This window comes from Hippocampus bargibanti, linkage group LG15 (genome assembly GCF_051943395.1).
Source record: "Hippocampus bargibanti isolate YZ-2025 linkage group LG15, ASM5194339v1, whole genome shotgun sequence".
NCBI lineage: Eukaryota > Metazoa > Chordata > Actinopteri > Syngnathiformes > Syngnathidae > Hippocampus > Hippocampus bargibanti.
The window spans coordinates 425,454-445,237 of record NC_142748.1 but is presented as its reverse complement, the minus strand read 5'-3'; the positions used below and the strand labels follow the sequence as shown (position 1 = coordinate 445,237).

General features: G+C 40.3%; 1 protein-coding gene across 1 annotated transcript; it reads left to right on the top strand.

Annotated features, from left to right (window-relative positions):
- The first annotated feature begins 4,176 nt into the window (after positions 1–4,176).
- hs3st3l (heparan sulfate (glucosamine) 3-O-sulfotransferase 3-like) lies at positions 4,177–17,911 on the top strand. The gene is made up of 3 exons (XM_089015316.1): positions 4,177–4,886; positions 15,372–15,601; positions 16,778–17,911. The coding sequence occupies exons 1-3, from the start codon at positions 4,453–4,455 to the stop codon at positions 17,164–17,166; spliced, it is 1,053 nt and encodes a 350-aa protein (XP_088871442.1). The 5' UTR covers positions 4,177–4,452; the 3' UTR covers positions 17,167–17,911.
- The last annotated feature ends 1,873 nt before the right edge of the window (positions 17,912–19,784 follow it).

The following is a 19,784-nucleotide window of genomic DNA, read 5'->3' as shown; positions in this document are numbered from 1 at the left end:
CTTGCTAAAATGTGTCTTGGACCGTGTTTTGGTTGATGGCAGGATCGCAGGTGGACGACTAATAATAATAATAATAATACATTTAATTTCTAAGCGCCTTTCAAAACTCTCATAACGGATCTCTGGTATTGCAGAAGTAGAGGCCAACAGTTCTGCCAGATGATTTGACCCGTATCATGTTCGAGACAACTTTACAACAAGGGTACTCTTTAATGATTCATGTTTTAATAATGATGCCATCAGCAGGTTATAAATCATTCAGAATTACTTAGAAGCTACTTAGACTTTGAACAATACCCGTAGGTGTTGACACTCCTATATTGCTGAGGAAAAGCTGCAAAATTAGTACCAGCCTGCTAAATAAAATAAAATAAAATAAAATAAATATTTTGCAAGATTAGTTGATTGGCTGCCATTCCTGAATTTATTCGGGAATTGAAAAGTGTTACGTGGAGCGCCATTTTTTTTTGCAAATTTCCCCATAGCGGGACGAATAAAGGTATTCTGATTCTGATTCTGATTCCCAAATTTGTTCTGGTTTTGTTTGGGGCCGCCGATAAAGCGCTGGTCAGACCTCTGGCAATGTTTTTCCCTCCCGCGAGGGGGCAGCATTCGCCTTTTGTCCATGTTAGCACTTTGTTAAAGCGCTATCTAAATCAATGTGTGTATTGTATTTTATATAGCCACTCCCATTTCAAGCTCAGATAACTCCAGACACATATAATTTAGGAATTAACCCTTTTTTGATGAAAGAAGAGAGTCTAAGGTTCCTAATGCTGTATATGAATGTTTATATAGTCCAAAAACTTAATATACTATGTGTCTTGAAATTTGAGTGAATGTGACAAAAACCATGGCACAGGAGTGTACACATTTTTGCACATCGTCTGGCAGTGAATGAGTTAATTTAAAGTGATACCCGATGCTCGTTTATTAATAGTCAATTTAGATTATAAAAACTAAAAGGCGAACGTGAAACTTGTTTTTAAAAAATTCTATCAAAGTCCACTTAACAGACAAGTCACCCGTTTGGTTCAAGTGACCTTTTTTGTAAACACAATAATAATAATAATAATAATAAATCCATTTCCTTTATAAGCGCCTTTCAAAACTCTCAGGGACACTTTATAGTCACAGGAATTTTTTTCTTCTGCGGGTGAGCAGCGGGGGCATTTTGCTTAAATGATGCTTAAAGATGATTATATTATGCATAGCGAAGTAAGTACTTTGAGAACGAGTCATTGTACAGCGCTCGTTCGTATGCGCCATGTGACATATGGCTGAAAGGCAGGCTTGATGACACAAAATCATCACTCCATGTTTAATTGGACTGTCACTCTGCAGGACCTCCAAAATGTCGGTTGAATCATAAGTTCAGCGTTAAACAAACATAATTTCATCGACAATCACGTCGCCGCCAAGATAGAAACTCTTACATTGTCATCGAACAGCAGTTCATTTACACAATGAATCAGTTTTTGCCCCTGACCTCAGGGTCATGCTTTTTTTCTTCATGACCACTTCATTACAGAACAGAATCTACTGGGCGATTGCAGACAAAATACGATGACCTTGCCCCGTTACCCATGCACAGGGGTCAAGGAAATAAAAAACAAATAAGCAATGGTACTTAAAGAATAGTTATCTTTTCGTGTTGCCTTCATGATTAATTCTCCTTTGTATGGGCGAACAGATGTCGCATTGGCACAGTTTTATATTAATGGTAAAATAAATAAATAAATAAATAAATAAATAAATAAATACTCAAGTAATGACACAAATAATTACACAAATAAATAAATAAACACACACCAAACACAAATAATTACACAAACAAACAAATAAATACACAGGAAATACATACACAAAGAATTACATAAATAAATAAATAAATATACAGATAAATAAACAAATAAAAAATGAATAAACAGGAAAGTACACAAAAATACACAGAAATCACATAAATAATTGCACAAATAATAAATACATGAGTTAATAAATAAACAAATAAACAAAGAAATAAATATACATAAATGAATACACAAATACATAAACAAATAATTACATAAATAAATAGGTAAGTAAGCAAATAAATAAATCAACAGACAGCAAGCACATAAATAATTACACAAACAAATGAATTAATAAATACATACATACATACATACATACATACATACATACATACATACATACATACATACATACATACATACATACATACATACATAGCAAAAACAAATGATGACACATTACGCAAATAAATAAACAAACAAATAATTAAAAAAACATGAATAAATACACAAAGGAAAAACACATAAATAAATAAGTAGGTAAGTAAATAAATAAATGAACACACAGCAAATAAATAAATAGATAAAGTCAATGTCAGCTTTATTGTCAAATATGACATACAGCACAGATGAAATTAATATAAACAAACAAACAAATAAATATTTGCTTTTAAATGGAGGGCTGGTCCTTTTTAGTCACTGGTGCAGTAGTTTTATGGCGTGGGTCACATCTGCCATGAGATAATGGCAGGGGTAAGCCAAATGGAACATGAAGCATGCGTGTGTGTGTGTGTTAGTGATGGTGTGTGTGTGTGTGTGTGAGTGCGTTTGAGCTGTGTAGATTGCAAGAGGGGCATTAATGAGTCTCCTATGAGCTATTATCTTTACCTTTGCCCCACTCTGCAATAATACTGGTCGACAGTGGTCCCTAACGACAGTAACAACAACAACTTCTAGTGATGGAGGCAATGAACCCAATGCTTTGTTAGTCAAGAATGATTCAAATCGTCAGCTGTTTTCATCACGCAAATCCATCACGTCTCCGTTTCATGACATTTGACAAAAATCTGGTACAAATTCCAACAGGGACTATCAACCGACTGCACGCCAGCTGTACTGCATACTGTCGGAACCATCAAGCCAATGAAGTGAGTTGATGTCCTACTGACATTCCTGACCTCCACTCGTTTACCGCGTGTCCAATTCTAAGGTAGTCCACGTCTACGTAGCAACGCATTTCCTCGTGCGCTCAATCAACCTTCCATTTTCTTGATATGACGGCTACAGTTCGACCAAAGTTTATCAGGTAAAAAAGACATTGTTTCCAAATCAATAGCGGGGCACGTATAGCCAAAGAATTCCTGTAAAACATCGCCATTCAATACATTCATTTTCTTTTGGATTGATGGGTTCAGAAGAGTTTAACAGAAGCGCATTTACCGCAATTTCACTTTACGACATTAATAGTATACGTTTTGACAATCTACAGTACCATGTGGAACTGTCGCGGCTTGGAATTGAAGCGGATTTACGTCAGACAATCTCTTTTCATCAATGGATGCTACAGCTCTGTGTTTGATTTCAACATTTAGCTTGTAGCAAACGAGCACATTTCACCATGATCCACCGGTGAAAAAGATGCTTTGAGCCTCTCCTCTTTCATCGAGAACTGCTTCATACAACCAAGAGTGTGCAGAAAGTGCTTAAGATTGAATGACTCTGCATCTTTTGTGTTGTGTCACATGATGTGTGTGTTTTTTTTTTTTTGTTTATTGTTGCTTTGACCTCAAGATGGTGACGCGAGAGCGGCTGCCTTTACAGCAGCTCTGTATTTTGTTGTTCTACTTCTTCCTTTCCTTTATCTTGCTTTCATAACTTTTCTGCCTGGAAATGGAAATTTCTCCAGTGTGAGACTAATAAAGGCTAATCTAATCAAACATTTAAATTGTTATGTATGTGTAATAAACAAGAGTGATATTCTGCAATGGTTTTAAGGCTTTCACATTCACTTGACCAATAATTGAAAACAATAACCCCCCAAAAAATAATTAAAATAATAAAAAATACACGAATTAAAATTCTAAATAATAAAATTATAAATAAATAAATAAATCAATAAACAAACCACTGCATTCGAGAGGAGGTGCATTGAATATTGTATTGTATATAAATTGTTCGATGTTGCATTACGTTGCAGAAAGAGAAAGAGAGAGAGAGAGAGAGAGAGAGAGAGAGAGAGAGAGAGAGAGAGAGAGAGAGAGAGAGAGAGAGAGAGAGAGAGAGAGAGAGAGAGAGAGAGAGAGAGAGAGAGAGAGAGAGAGAGAGAGAGAGAGAGAGAGAGAGAGAGAGAGAGAGAGAGAGAGAGAGATAAACCATGCTGGAGAGTTGCAGACTAATTCCGAGGGGATAGAGCGACAATCACTGGTGGTTTGGAAGTCATCAATAACATACATCGCAGGGACTCTTGCAAAAGTCAATCAAGTTGGAGAAAAGCGATCCATTTCGCGAGCGACTACTTGAGGCGTCCCGGACGCGGACTGGAAGGAGGATGTTGCACGGCGCACAAGACGAGACTCGCTCAAAGAGTTGTTTTCTTTCAAAGAAGGCCGGGTAGAATGGCCTCCCTCCCGGTCGTAGACCCGACATGGATTTGTGAGGGATGGCAGTTTTTTGCACTCGTCCTCCTCATGTTGCCAAGGCGGACTTGCGTCGACTTTTCCACCGGCTCACCGTCGCGTCTTCTCTGAGCATCCTCTGTTTTTCCCTGCTCTACCTCCTTACCGGACTGGTGGAAAACTCCGACAGCCAGTCAAAGGCGCTCGCTTTCCCGTCCGAGACCAACGACACCGGGGCTTCCAAAGTCCGGTCCGTGGACGACGGTGCGTTCGGGGCTCAAATCGCGATGGAAGCGAACACCTCTGGGAAAGAATGGACGGCTACTCGGAGGTTACCCCAAGCTCTTATCATCGGGGTTAAGAAAGGAGGGACGAGAGCTCTGCTTGAGTTTCTGCGACTCCATCCTGACATCCGGGCACTCGGTTCCGAACCGCACTTCTTTGACCGGCATTACGCACGAGGACTGGACTGGTACAGGTATAAATTGTCTTTCTTTTTTCCGACGGCATTTTAATGCAACGTAGCTTGCCTTGTTGTACGAGTTCAATTCATCCCATGAACATCATTCTAACTCCAACGCTCAAATCATATTTTCACATTGAATCGAATCAAACTGTCAGTAATTGCTTAGGCGTTAGCACCCGAAAAAAATGATTAAAAAACGGGATTGATACTAATGAGGAAAATAACACTCGAAACTGTATCTCATCTACTTTTTCTAAATTCACACTGTAAATAACGGAATTACTGGACTTAGTGACATTGTAGCTTCTCCTGGTGTGTACGTCCGGACCACTGGGGGCAGTAAAACCCAAAAAAGTTGACTCACTTCCAGTATTTTAAATACATAATAATAATAATAATAATAATAATAATAATAATAATAATAATAATAATAATAATAATAATAATACATTCATTTCAAAACTCTCAAGGACACTTTACAGTCACAAGATATTTGTGGCAGCCACACGCGTCAGCGTTCACTCAACCCAGAAGTAAATGACTCCTGAAGTTGCTTATATAATATAATATTAGTCATTCCTGTCAGAGGATAAATAATACATGCTTAGTATGAATGCTAATACTGTTATTGCTACTATTAATTTTCCCATCTATGGCATTGCGTATTAGTTTTATACTAGCAAAAGTCAACTTTACATAGTTGTATTGCATATGTGTTTGTTTTCTTTGACAGTTAAGCATTTTTGTAGAATTTTTCGTGATCTGTTAAACTGCTTCTTATCGTGATTTTTTTCTGCCAAAATGTATCCACGCATGTATCCATTCTAAATTGAATGTAACCCTAATCAATATCATTTTAGCTCATGATCACAACAAACTTAGATTACTTTCTTGTCATTGTATGAGTCGGAACTAAGCCAAAATTGGCTTCATCGTACAAGCAATAAAGAAACATTTATTGACAGTAGATAGTTTGTATGGTGAAATAGTAAATAAAGTTGGGATTTGCTTCCTATAATCATGTCAGTTCTGACAGGCACCAATTAGCAGCCTTGTTTTTGTCTTTGCATCGCAAAAGCTCTCTCTGCAGCTTTTCCACTGAGGTTTAGGTGATAGTCAAAGGAACGGTGCCATCTGGCTCCACCGATCTGTGCGTGTTTGTGTACGTCTGTGTGTTCGTTCGTTCGTGTAAACCAGGGTGAGAGCGAGGCCTGCAAGGATGAGTCCTCGCATCTGTGGAGCCCCAGCCAGATGTTACTGTTGTCATGCGGCTCCGTTCTCACTTTGTTCCATCACAACTTCGGATAGGCACACTAAGAAAAGGGTCGGAGTGGATCTATCACTCCTTACATTTGAAGTCAACTAAATACTGCTTCTTTGCATGCAGTAGGCGGAATCTCATATTGCTGGCTTCTTTAAAAGTGTGCAAATTGCACAATGAGTACAAATAAAGCCCACCAAATATGGCAGATTATAACTGAAGCCAAATCTGAACTGTGTCATGAAATGCTAACCAGCTTAGCGTATATTGCTGAGGCTCAATATTGGCACTGGCTCAATGATGTCAGCGGCGGCCTAACTTGGTACACAGACACACGACACACACATTACGCGCCATAAGGCAGTTCCACCTGGAATCTGAATAAACAACGGAAAGTACTGTATACGCTTGTATACTTCCTGTTTGGGAAAAGGCGTGTGATAAAGGCCATTTTAATGGATTGTGTTGTAATACTGGAGCTAGTTCACTCAATATTTTTTTTCCAGGTACAGAAGGAACAAACATTCCGTCTACAAAAGCTAAAACAAATAAAAACTAACAAGGTTGCTCTAAAAACTAAAACTAACTGTATTGAAAAAAAACAGAAGTCAAAATGAGAAATAATAACAACAATGAAATATCTAACACTGATTATTGCTGTGTAAGCACCTAGAATTTGTATGACTCCTGTCAAGCTTTCTTGTCCCATCTTGCACGTATGTGCTCATTCATGCTCCGTTTCAACCTTAAGGTACCCCCATTACCATTCAATCAAAATGTCAGTGTACTTTTTCAGGTGAGGAGAAAGTCAGCATCAGCGTGCGTCATTTCAGAAGAGAACCATCTCATCTTGTCATACACAGTTTATATAACAAATAAATAAATACATAAATATATACATACATGCACAAACACATATACAGACAGATATATTAAAAAGTAGATAAACAAATAAATAAATACACACAAATAAAGAAAAAAAGTAGATAAATAAATGAACAAATGAATAAATAAGAAAAAAAAGCATTATCTCAGCCCTTGGGTGGTGTAAAATGACACAAATATTTTTGACCATTTAAGTGGCCAATGGGTCCATTTTGATGAACTGGTTGCAAAAAAAGGCACAGGCTGATTTTAACTTAAATAAAAATCAACAAAGTCAAACCACACATTTGCCAGAATGATTTTCCAAAAATGTTTTGTTACTCTTTAAAGCACAGGTGTCAAAGTCAAGGCCCGCGGGCCAAATCCGGACCGCCACATCATTTTTTTTCGGCCCGCGAAAGCAAATCAAACGATGATTGCTAAAATCTGAACCAAAATGTCATATTTTTGGATGTCAACCACAATAAAAGTCATTCTTCTTGACTTCAGATTTGAAAACGAGTTATTCATTAATTTGCTGTGTGCTCTATATGTAATATCTGAAGGGATTTAAACATTCTAATGGCTTCCCCAAATTCATAACGGCCCTCGAGAGGAAACCACAATGTGGCCCGCGGCAAAAAATGACTTTGACACCCCTGCTTTAGAGCATTGTACTTTGTTTTTAATTCAGTGACCACAATGCTATGGAATTTAAATAATACTGTAGAATAAAACAAAATTCTTAATATTATCTTATCTTATTCTTAACCTCCACCCCAAAAAAAATCACCCCTCGCTCCACACACACACACACACACACACACACACACACACACACACACACACACACACACACACACACACACACACACACACACACACACACACAAACGTTAGCACTGTTGCCTTTTTTTCAGTGTTTCTGTTTGTGTGGAAAATGTGACTTAAGGTGATTGTGAGTGTCAGAGGCCATTGTCACCTACCCGTTGCGGGCCAGATGGGGCTCACGGCACGTCAAGCCACTTGACATCGCTGTCAGTTCTGTCGATTGACCTCTGACTTGAGGTCACGATACAATGGGAGTTAATGATGTGCTCACATCTCTTCATTAACAAATACTGCACACCTAGAGTACACAAAAAAACAAGAGGAAGGGGGGGGGGGGGGTGGCGGGAATAGAATTGTTACTTTTTGTGGAGCCTTGGAGTGAACAGTATCTGTCCAACGGAATCATATGTAGACGTAATTAAATTATGACGCAAAAACACACGGTGTGGTTCCTGCATTTCACAGCATCAAAGTGATGAAGGTAAGAGGAAAGAAAGGAAAGAAGTCGAAAAACAAAATACAGGACTTGCTGTAAAGGCAGCCACTCCCACGGCGCCATCTTGAAGTAAAAAAAAAAACACACACAATAACAAATAATGTGACACAATACAAAAGACACAGTCATTCAATCTGAAGCACTTTCTGCACCCTGTTTGTTGTATGAAGCAGTTCCAGATAAAAGAGGAGAGGATCAAAGTGTCCTTTTCACCAGTGGATCATGGTTGAATGTGCACATCCGCTACGAGTTAAATGTTGAAAGCAAACACGAAGCCGTAGCATCCATTGACGAAAAGAATGCGTCACATCTCCTATCACACGTAAATCCGCTTCAATTCCAAACAGCGACAATTCCACATACGCATTGATTATTATTATATCATTTTTTTTTCTCACATTGTTGTGTAATGTGTTGAAATAGTCCCTGTAGTTGTTCTGATCCCACATTGTTTTCTGTTTTGTTTTTAAAGTCACATTTTGAAATCTAAAAGAAGCCGAGGGCAATTTCACCTTTCCTCTATCCATATTGTGTTGCAATTGACCTTTGTTTCTTTTCGGGTTTTGAAATCCGAAAAATGTCCAAGAACAGCGTCACATTGACAAAAGTCGTCGATGACGGGTACGCTACTGTTTGATGGTGTTGTTGACTTCAGCCATTTTGTCGTTTTTCGATGTCAATACTGCAGTTGCATCTCAATAAGTGTGGACATTGTGGAATATATTTCTGGAAGTGCGTTTCAATCGTTCAACTCAAAAACTAAAACCTAATTTTCACAGTTTTGGCCTGTAGAGTTTGTAAGCGTAAGCTTTTTTATGTAATATTCACATTGCTTGAGTTTGGGGTTTTCATACTTCTATTCAAATTCATGTACATTGAATAACTCCGAAATTGTCTCACTTTGTACGTACATAATGAACTTATACTGTATATCAATGGTGCTTTTAAACTGAGGTACACCGTCTGTATAGCTGTACTTTCGAACCGCCAATCACAGCGATGCAAATGGCCGGTAGGATCAGTTAAATCTTCATCAGAGCAGCCCCTGACGGAGCATTTAGCTTCACAAGGCCCATTGAGATGCGAATCCCAAAAGAAAGATGGAGTAATGGTATTTGAAGGAAGATTGGAGGAGGGAAAGCACCGCGATCAACCCTGAGATGCTCTCCAAGTTTCCTGAGTAGTGTGTTGCGTGGGACGGATCGATACCTCCACCTCTACCTCCTCTTTCTGACCTTGGCTTGACTCCAGCATTGGAGAGCTTGACATTGGTCAGCTCAGCTTCTCTTACAATTAGCAGGAAGCTTTATCCTGCAGCGGGATTATCTCAAACACAAGGGCTCATGTTACAAACAGCTCTTCCAACCACCGTAGCTCCAAAAGCCTCCATGAAAAAATTGCTCGCTTGAAACATTTCACATTTGGCTCTTGATGTTTTGTTTGCTGACGGATTCAGAGCAGGAGTGGATGGCGTGGGAGACACATTGAAGGGAGGACAAATACAAAGCTCGCTTGGACTTGTGGTCGAAGGGTGACAACTGTTACTTCGCACATCTGGGCTGACCTCTTTTTCAACCCTGGGGAAGGTGATAAGGGCTAGAATCGCGTATCCGCGTGTGCATTTTTGTGTCAAGGCTGACTTGTATCATTGACCGGAGGCAGTTCTGCCCTCCAGACAGCTGGTCTGCTTCTTTATAAGATCTATTTTTTCATTTCTGGAGGTTCACTCTGATTTGGATTGGATTAGCCTTTATTAGTCTCGCAGTGGAGACATTTACATTTCACAGCAGCAAAGTTACGGAAGGAAGAGGAAAGGAAAGGAAGAAGTAGAAAAACAAAATACAAAGCTATCGTGGTGCCATCTTAAAGTCAAAACAACAAGAAAAACAAAATAATGATACACAACGTAAAAGACACAGTCACTCAATTTTAAGCACTTTCTGAACCCTATTTGTTGTATGAAGCAGTTCTAGGTGAAAGAGGAGAGGATCAAAGTGTCCTTTTCACCAGTGGATCAGAGACATCATGGTGAAATGTGAACATCTACTGCAAGCTAAATGTTGAAAGCAAACATTGACGAAAAGAGACTGTCTAATATATCCTGTCCCATGTAGATCCGCTTCAATTCCAAGCCGCGACAGTCCCAGACTGTCCAACAGCACCAACCTTGCTGCTGAACAAAGCGGGGCTGTGAAAATGCTGCCAATTACAATCAGCATTTATCAATATTATTGAATAGTAAAGCCTGGGAGGTTGTTTTCTTACAGTTTCAAAGATAACCAAAATGTCAAGACCACTATAAGCCATGTTTTTTTTTCGTTCGTTTTCGTGAAATTTGACAGGAAATTCTAAAATGGTAAACATGACATCACGAATACACTCACAAACACTTACATTCACACAGAGGGATAATTCGGAGTGTTCAATCAACCTGCCATGCATACTTTAGGAATGTGGGAGGAAACCAGAGTACCCGGGGAGAACATGAAAACTGCACGCAGTAAGGCCGGAGCTTTAATCGAATCTGGTACTTCTGCACTGCGAGGTCGACGTGTGAACCACTTGGCCAATGAATCGCTCCGCCAGCCGTCTAAAGTTGACTTAAGTGAATAATAGTGGCAAGCCTTTGCACCATATTGGGTCTACATGTGTCCGAGACTCTGAAAGATCATCCAATGACAAACGGGAAGACCAAAAATGACTCATTGTTTACCGAATCATCTGCTCCACTGATCCATCGACAATTCAGAATGCACTCATTAAGGGGAGGCCGTCCGTGGCTTTGCATGTGCCACCGTGACACAGCGCATGGCGATACTTGTGTTTTGTACAACGGCATGTAATTGCCATGCAAATCAAAGAAGAAAACAGTCCATGTTGTTGTCCAAGCATGATTCGCTGGGCGGGTACAAAAGCAGAATCTCAGGGATGAAAAGGCGACTTCAATTTTCAAATCTGAAGCACTCCAAAAAAAAAAAAAAAAAAAAAAAACGTTGCTATGGTTGTCTCGGTTTTAAACAGGGTTGGAAATCTTATAAACAGACTAATTTGGCTTTTGCGTCTGTGCTTTTGTTTATTTTATGATTAAGTGGGGTTCAGGTGTGCTTCGTCCAGGATCAGTTTTGGAGGCGATGGTCACGAGGCCCAGATGGGTGGGGCAGCTCGGCTCTCATTAAGACCATCCCTCGAGACCCCCGGACACCTGGATGATGGATTTCTCTTGGAAGCGGACGGGGCACAGCCACAATAGAACAACCCCGTTAATGCTTCTCCCCCCACATAACACAGTCATGCATACAGACTCCTTTCCTGCCCTCCAATTTGTCTCATAAATAACACCATTTCTTTCTCTCCCTCGGATCACAAAATACGTCAAGGTTGACATATCTGATGCGGCCAAGTCTAACGCCCACAATACTCGACTGCATTTTCCAGCTGGGGAACATTTCACATTGGCCAACATAGACACTGAATGACACAGCATGCCACTGATGGGGCTCTAGAGGGTCCTGACATCCCCTTTTCCCACCTGCCACTCTTGTTCCCAGCTGAGACCCACTGCTGCATTATTACCCATCGTCTAATTTTCCATCCCCTCCTATTCACACCCCCTTGTGTCAATCACACCGTCGTCCTTGCGGGCAACTATGCATAGTTACTCGAAGAGACCCTCACGAAAAAGATCAATAGCCAGTGGCTTCGGGGAGTCTCGCATATCAACCCACAGGGGAGTGTCGGTGAAGTATTGCAAAATTGCTAACTAAAGAGAGCTTCCTCAAAGGCAAACAGGAGCTTCATGATAAAATGCCGTCTAATCCCCGTGTTCATCATATTGGATGTTTGATCTTACGTTCAAAGTGGCAGCTAATTCCGGTAAAAGTCAGATTGCTTTTCTCTCTGTCACATGTTACCACTTGGTTTATACCAAGGAGTGAAAAAGTGTACATTTGTTAAAATAAGTTTCAGAATTGAGGGAATGTTGACAAGGTCACATTGACCACCTCTTATTTTTATCATACTACAAGATAAAACAAAGAAAAAGCACTTCTCAACCTTCTAGGAAAACACACCTTCCCAGTGTTACATAACAATCATACCATTTGATTCTCTAATGGAGAAGAAATGATACTTTCCAAATGACAATCGACACCATTTTTTGTTTCCTAAGTGACATCAGAAAAACGTTTTTTTTTTTCGCATCTAAAATAGCCAAAACACGCAGGCTGATATTTTTAGTCACATGCAAAACACCAATAAAAACGACTTAAAGTGTCCCAAAACGACCTCGGAGATGGCGAGTTTCAGAAGGTCCCGCCCCCTTATTCGTGACGTCACGCCAGGACGTATTACCTTGCTCGAGAATCAAAACAATGGCCTCAGATTCGGAGAAGATAATTTCTTGTTACACATCCAGTTATGAATATGATTCAAATAGTTCTGAAGAGGAAAGCATACATGTTTGCAATCGATGAAAGAAGTCCTTTCGTGTCATTTTGAGGCGTCTGGAATGCAATGTGCCGCCCAGAAAATGCACAAGATGGCGCCCAAGCTCCGTTGGAAATGGGCTGATTTGTGTCAACTACTATCAAATAGTAGTCTTGGTGCAACACACAATGATTCACCATCGCGTTATTTATGTGTTTTCCTTCTGATTTCGCCATCAACACGGAGTTTTCAGACCAAACAATGTACCCAAAATACATTGTGTGTCGCTTTCTCGGTCATGGGCGTTCCTTCAGTCACGTCAGTAATCGTCACCAACTCGAAAACAAGACTTCCTGAATATTCAGCGCGAGTCTTAAAAGGTAAAATATAGCTATATGCGGTGGAATGTTTGTAAAATACGCTCAGTAGAAGTTAAATTTTCAAATTATGGACACAACTTGTGCGGAGGCGTCGGTTGTCCTTTAAATTAAAGTTTGAAAAGGAATGCTACACAGACAGACTGCTAATGGGCGGCCAATATTCATGCATTCGTCACCCTATCCACACAAACATAAATCCACACAAACACGTGTCAGTGTCCGGCGTCTGATATCCAAACACAGAAAGAAGAAACTTGCTTAAAAAAAAAATCGCTGACTAAGTGATTTCAAAATCTCGACACATCAAGTATCAGTGAGTGCGTGCAGACTGTAAGGCTCCTGCTGCCCGGGATAGCGAGGGCACAAAGGAAGTCTGCAGTCTGCGTGTCTCATTCTGATCCAATGACATTTATTCACTTTGTTAATGTGTGTGTGTGTGTGTGTGTGTGTGTGTGTGTGTGTGTGTGTGTGTGTGTGTGTGTGTGTGTGTGTGTGTGTGTGTGTGTGTGTCAGATTCATAAACAGCTTGGGGAGGTGACTTTATTGATAGCTTCTTTAGTTACCGGCACATATGAAACCTTTGTCGATAAGAGTTGTCACGACGGAACATCCATATCTATTCGTGCCCTTCCTTCGACTTTAGGGATAATATAAATCTTCAGTTACAAATGACTGTGTCTCTGGTAACAGAGGATTGTAAAAAGAACATTTGTATTTGTTGTTTTGTTTTTTTGGGGGGCCATATTGTAATAGTAAACTCATGAGCAACTAATACAGTGATATCTCTGCTTACGAACTTAATCAGTTGCCACAAAGTGTGTGTAAGGCGAAAAGTTTGTCTTCCAAACATTTATTTCCCGTAAGAAACCATTAAAATGAGAATAATTTGTTCCCAGGTACCCAAAAAACAAAATTTTCTACTAAACAAGCCTTAAAACTACACAAAATATACCTTATTTTATGTATAATAAATGTGCTATTGTATTGTAACTAAAGAAATAAACTGTACTGTATAATAAAGTCGTTTTATTTTGCTTTGTGATGGTCATTGATGTAGTTGCCTTTTGATGAAATCCAAGTGAAGTTGCCGTGCTTTCTCAGCGATAATACCCTCACTCACACTGTCCCCAGCGAGCTGCTTTTCCTGAATCCAAATCAACAGAAGTTTTTCCTTTGTGTCCTCTGCGGCTTAACACTAGCCTATGGTGGGGTCTTTTTTGGTCCCATAACAGCAAAAGTATCCTCGATTCAAAAAACACGTCCAAACTCAAAGAAAGGGGGTGACGAAAGCTACTCCGCCAGCCACCGTGGCGCTGTTCAACCGCGTGGTTTGGTGTTCTTCCGCCGAAAACTAGTCCACCAGCCACCTTGGCGCTCTGCGTGGTTTGGTTCGGACGAACTTCGTTTGCGGACGAAGCCTCTTGGATAGGAGGCGAAACGTCCGAAACCTTCAAATTTGTACAGATGACGACTGAAGAAACCTTCTCATCACTTCCTTGTGTCGTGTCTCACTGTGACCGACGCACAAGTGTTGTTCAACAAAGTATTGTTTTTTGTTTCGCTGAAATCTCCGCAAATCGGACGTCATCCTCACATAGCGTTCCATGATGAGTTGACGTGTTTGTATTGTTCAATGACGATTAACACATTCACTGCCAGACAATGTGCAAAAATGTGTCCAGTGCAGTGCCAGGGTTTTTGTCATTTTCACTCGAATTCCAGGACCCGCAGAATATTGAGTTTTAGGACGACATAAAAATTCAATGCGGTGTAAGAAACCTTAGACTCTCTTCTTTCAACTGAAAAAAAGGTTAATTCCTAAATTATATGGGTATGGAGTCACCTAAGCTTGAAATGGGGCCGGCTGTACAAAATACAATACAATACAGTAAATACATATTGATTTATACAGCACTTTAATGACAGCAGAAGCTGTAACAAAGCACTAACATGGACAAAAGGCAAATGCTGCCCCGTGGAAGGGAAAACCATTGCCAGAGGTCTGACCAGCACTTTATGAGAACCCCCGCAAAACCAAAACCCGAATAAATTTGGGAATGGCATCAAATGGGTTATTATTAAATTGATTCTAATGGGATATGTTTCGTTTTTCGGGCAAATGAGTTTTCAAATAGGTTTCTGGATCGGATTTTGTTCAAAAACTGAGGTTTGACTGTACGTCTCAGTTAGTCCACACTTGACTTAGCGAGTGTCCTCACAACATCTAATCTTCTTTCCAGGAGTATGATGCCCAAAGCGTTGAATGGCCAGATCGTAATGGAGAAGACGCCGCGCTACTTTGTTACCGTGGAAACACCAGCAAGAGTCCACGCGATGTCACAAGAAGTTAAACTCATCGTGGTCGTACGGGACCCGGTGACGCGAGCTATATCCGACTACACGCAGATCATCTCCAAGACGCCTGACATTCCGTCGTTTGAGAGCCTCGCCTTTAAGAACCGTACCACAGGTGAGACTGTTGCCTTCATAGCTTGAACTTGAGTTTTGCTGCAGTGGTAGTTTCTCCATTATAATCAAGGCACTGAACCCTAACTCACTTTTGTCCGACATCATCAGTGTGTGAATAAACTACTTGTTCATTATTATCGATCAGATTTTCCACATCATAAGGCACTTTAGCGTTCAAGGCGCAACTTCAATGAACAGTCTATTTTAAAACCATAGAATAGAAGCTGCAACAGTGTAGTATAAGTATAAGTACATAAGTATATAAGTATGGATGACATATTTGAACGGTGTGCCCTTTCGATAATATTGTGTATCGCTTATATGGACGTATAGCTTACATTCAATTATATAATAGATACAGTAAAGTCTTGTTATATCGATATTCAAGGGAGTCCGAAAAAATATCGATATAACCGGGACTATCGATATATCCGACCCTGTTTGCATGTAATTTTCTCCGTGAGTGCATAGAAATAGTATCGATATAACCGGGACTATCGATATATCCAATATCGATATAACGAGACTTTACTGTATATCGTTGCTGATACAATCTAATCCTTTGACAACCGCAACTGTAACAAAGCACATAAAATCAGGCCAGTCGTAGACCTCATACTCAGGCAGGGACAATAAAAGTAATCAGTCAGGACAATAGAAGTAATCAGTGTAGCCGCAGGGAGTAGTCCGCCGCTACGTCCGACACCTTAAAGAAGTCCAGATGACGGCTGAAGAAACCTTTTCATCGATGGACCACTCCTGTACCACTGAGAGCTTACACAGACATAAAGCACATAAAATATCTAATTACCGTAATTTCCGGACTTTTGAGCGCACCTGATTATAAGCCTCACCCAGTACGTACATTTTTAAAGGAAAAAAAATGTAAATACATAAACCGCACCTGTCTCCAAGCCATAAACTGCATGTTTATCAAGAAAGACATTTTTCAAAGATCAGAGACATAAGCTAAGTTGGTCAGTCAACAACAAGCTGTAGCATCCACTTATGAACGTCCGTGTAAGCTCTCAGTCGTACAGGAGTGCTCCATCGATGAAAAAAGAGAAATCCGCTTCAATTCCAAGCGGCGACTCTCAGTTCCAAATATGCATCTGATCTCGACACCGATCTGTAAAGTGGCAAGAGTTGATTGAATCTTGCGACGTCTCCGTTTCAGGTCAGATTGATGCTCAGTGGAGCCCTCTATGGATCGGCCTGTACGCCCAGCATATGGAACGCTGGCTGGCCTGGTTTCCCCGGAATCAAGTCCACTTAGTCAGCGGCGAAAGGCTCATCTCTGATCCAGCTGGGGAAGTGGGCAAAGTCCAGGATTTTCTGGGTCTCCAGAGGATTGTCACAGACAAACACTTTTACTTCAACAAAACCAAAGGTTTCCCTTGCCTGAAGAAACCCGAGGGGAGCAGTAAACCGCACTGCTTGGGGAAGACCAAAGGGCGGACGCACGCCTCAATCCACCCGCAAGTGATGCAGAAACTGAGGGATTTTTACAAGCCTCATAATCGGCATTTCTACCAAATGGCGGGGCAGGACTTTGGATGGCAGTGAACGTGTCCACTAGTATTTTCTTTTCACAATAATCATTAATTAATGCTGAAACCCAAGAATATACACACATGCTCCTTTCCCACTGTACCATACCTTTCCGCGCAATGCTTCTATTGACAAAAAAAAAAGCTGTATTTGGAGTCGCCATTAAGCCGGCGGGGTTGCAAGCACAGTGAGCATCCATGATACACGACGAGAAATGAGAAAAATAAAGACTCACCCTATGTTTCCATGTTGCTGCTCATTCTTCCTTTCAGGACTATTTGCCTCATTTCATTCAATTCTGTGAAAAAATGACGTTTCAAATTCACTTCATGAACCAATTATTGGACTTGAAATGTATCATAATAATAATCATACATTTTATGTCTAAGCGCCTTTCAAAACTCTCAAAGAAACTTTACAGTCATGTTATTTTTTTTTGCGGGTGAGCAGCGGCAGCCATTTGCCCCAGCGTTCACTCAACCCGGAAGTAACACAAACTCACGCCACTCATGTGAGTGTGTATATAGACAGACAATACAATTCAATGCTATACATATACATATACATATACATATACATATACATATAAACATTGACACTTGTGCAATCTTAACGACTTTCCCCATGTACTGTATGATGGTCGAGTACAAGTACACTTTATCACATGAAGCAGTTGTAGATGAACGTCATGGTGGAATGTGCACGCTTTGAACGCCTTTATTTTGTTTCAGAGTTAAAATAAAGAAATAATATAAAACAAGTATTTCATGAATCATTTTAGAAGCTTTGTTTCTGATGGCAAATCAACAGGAGGTCTGATCAAGAGCTTTTCTTTTCTTTTTTTAGTTTACCTGCAGCGGTATCATTTTGAAGTGGAAAACTGAATGTCTCAAACCGAGGCATGTGGAAAAGTGGCTTATCCATCCATTTCCCGATCCGCTTATCCTTACAAGGGTCGCGGGGAGGGTGCTGGAGCTCATCCCAGTCGTCTTTGGGCAGGAGGCGGGGGACACCCTGAACTGGTTGCCATGTAATCGCACAGCGCGTACAGACAAACTTCCATTCACGGTCATGCTCATACCTTGGAACAATTTAGTGTTCAATCGGACTGTTTTGGAATGTGGGAGGAAACCAGAATACCCAAAGAAAACCCATGCCGGCCCAAAGAGAACATATAAAAGGGCATCTTGGAGCTGTAAGTGAAGGTGGTTCCTCTGCAATGTGATATCAACGCGCTAACCACTGGACCACCAGGCCACCTGGAAAAGTGGCTTTGATGGACTGAAATATTCCAACACTTTGGCAGTGAAGAAACCATTCTGTGTGTGTGTGTGTGTGTGTGTGTGTTTGTTTTGGTCCCTTTCAGCACATTTGACACTTTGAAAAGCATGAAAAACACACAATTACGTGAGATGTTCGTTCTTAATCCTCACCAAATCGATCAACGCATCGGCTCGTCTACTGAGTGACATCATCTAAGTAATGTTACCGAAAAAGAGCTGCATATTTTATGGTGCAAACGTCGGAGTGGAGGGATCTTTAAATGAGCTCACATTTGTCTGAGTGGTTTTTGTCTTCTTAAATAATGAATGTGGCTAAATGGATGGAAGGTGGCGGAAGTGATGGCAATCACTTGGCCCCTCGGCATGTGCCGCACTGAACGTGTGCTCGTGCTACGGCTCGGCATATTTGAGGCTGTGAGAAGGTTGATGAGAAATACGGGGCATGTTCAGAACCCCATAGGGTCAAGTGGAATCATCACTTCTGTGTTGTCAGGCTTTGTGTGGTCTACTATTTCTGCAGGAATTTACACTCGTTTGAGAACAACACCAAGAAGTATTTTTAAGTACAAACGCTCACATGTATTGGTTTTCCCCATCTGCTGCTTGATTTCTTTGCAAATGTACTCTATTAATTTCAACTCTTACCGAGTTCATTGAAGTTATCTTTTTTTTTCTGGGGATCCCTGCAGGAATGTGAAAGACACCCAGTTAATGGCAGCGCTAAAATAAGGTATTTTATTGTGACGTATGTTGATCAATTAAAAAATAAAAACAAAAATGTAACGGATATTTTTACGGCCTAAAAGTAATTTTAATTCACGTTGGAATGGACTTTATTAAAGAGACTCTCCATTCTGTTATTTCAACAGGTTAGAATAAATAGCAACTGCGGATTGTAATGCTCTCTTCTGGCCAAAATGGTAAAAACCTCAAATTTTATGTCCATTTCAACCTTAAAAAGTACGGTACTGCGCTCTTGTGGCCAAAAATGGGAAAAGAAACTCATTTTTTATGTCCCATAAAACAAAAAAAAAAAAGTACTGTACTGCCCTTTGGTGGCCAAGATAGTAAAACCCCCAAATTTAATGTCCGATACAACCTACAAAATAACCCAAACAAGTACTCTACTGCCCTCTTGTGGGAAAAATGGTAAAAACCTCAAATTTAAACTGTCATACAACCTAAAAAAACAGAGTATCCAAAGGAAACTACGTACACAAAAGTGGTCCAAAATTTACATTTAGAAAAAACATGCTACCTGACAGTCCAATGAAATTGAATTACGACTCCAACTATGACGTCAGAAGAGAAGGTTTCTTCAAAACCTTCTCATCGATGGACCACTCCTGT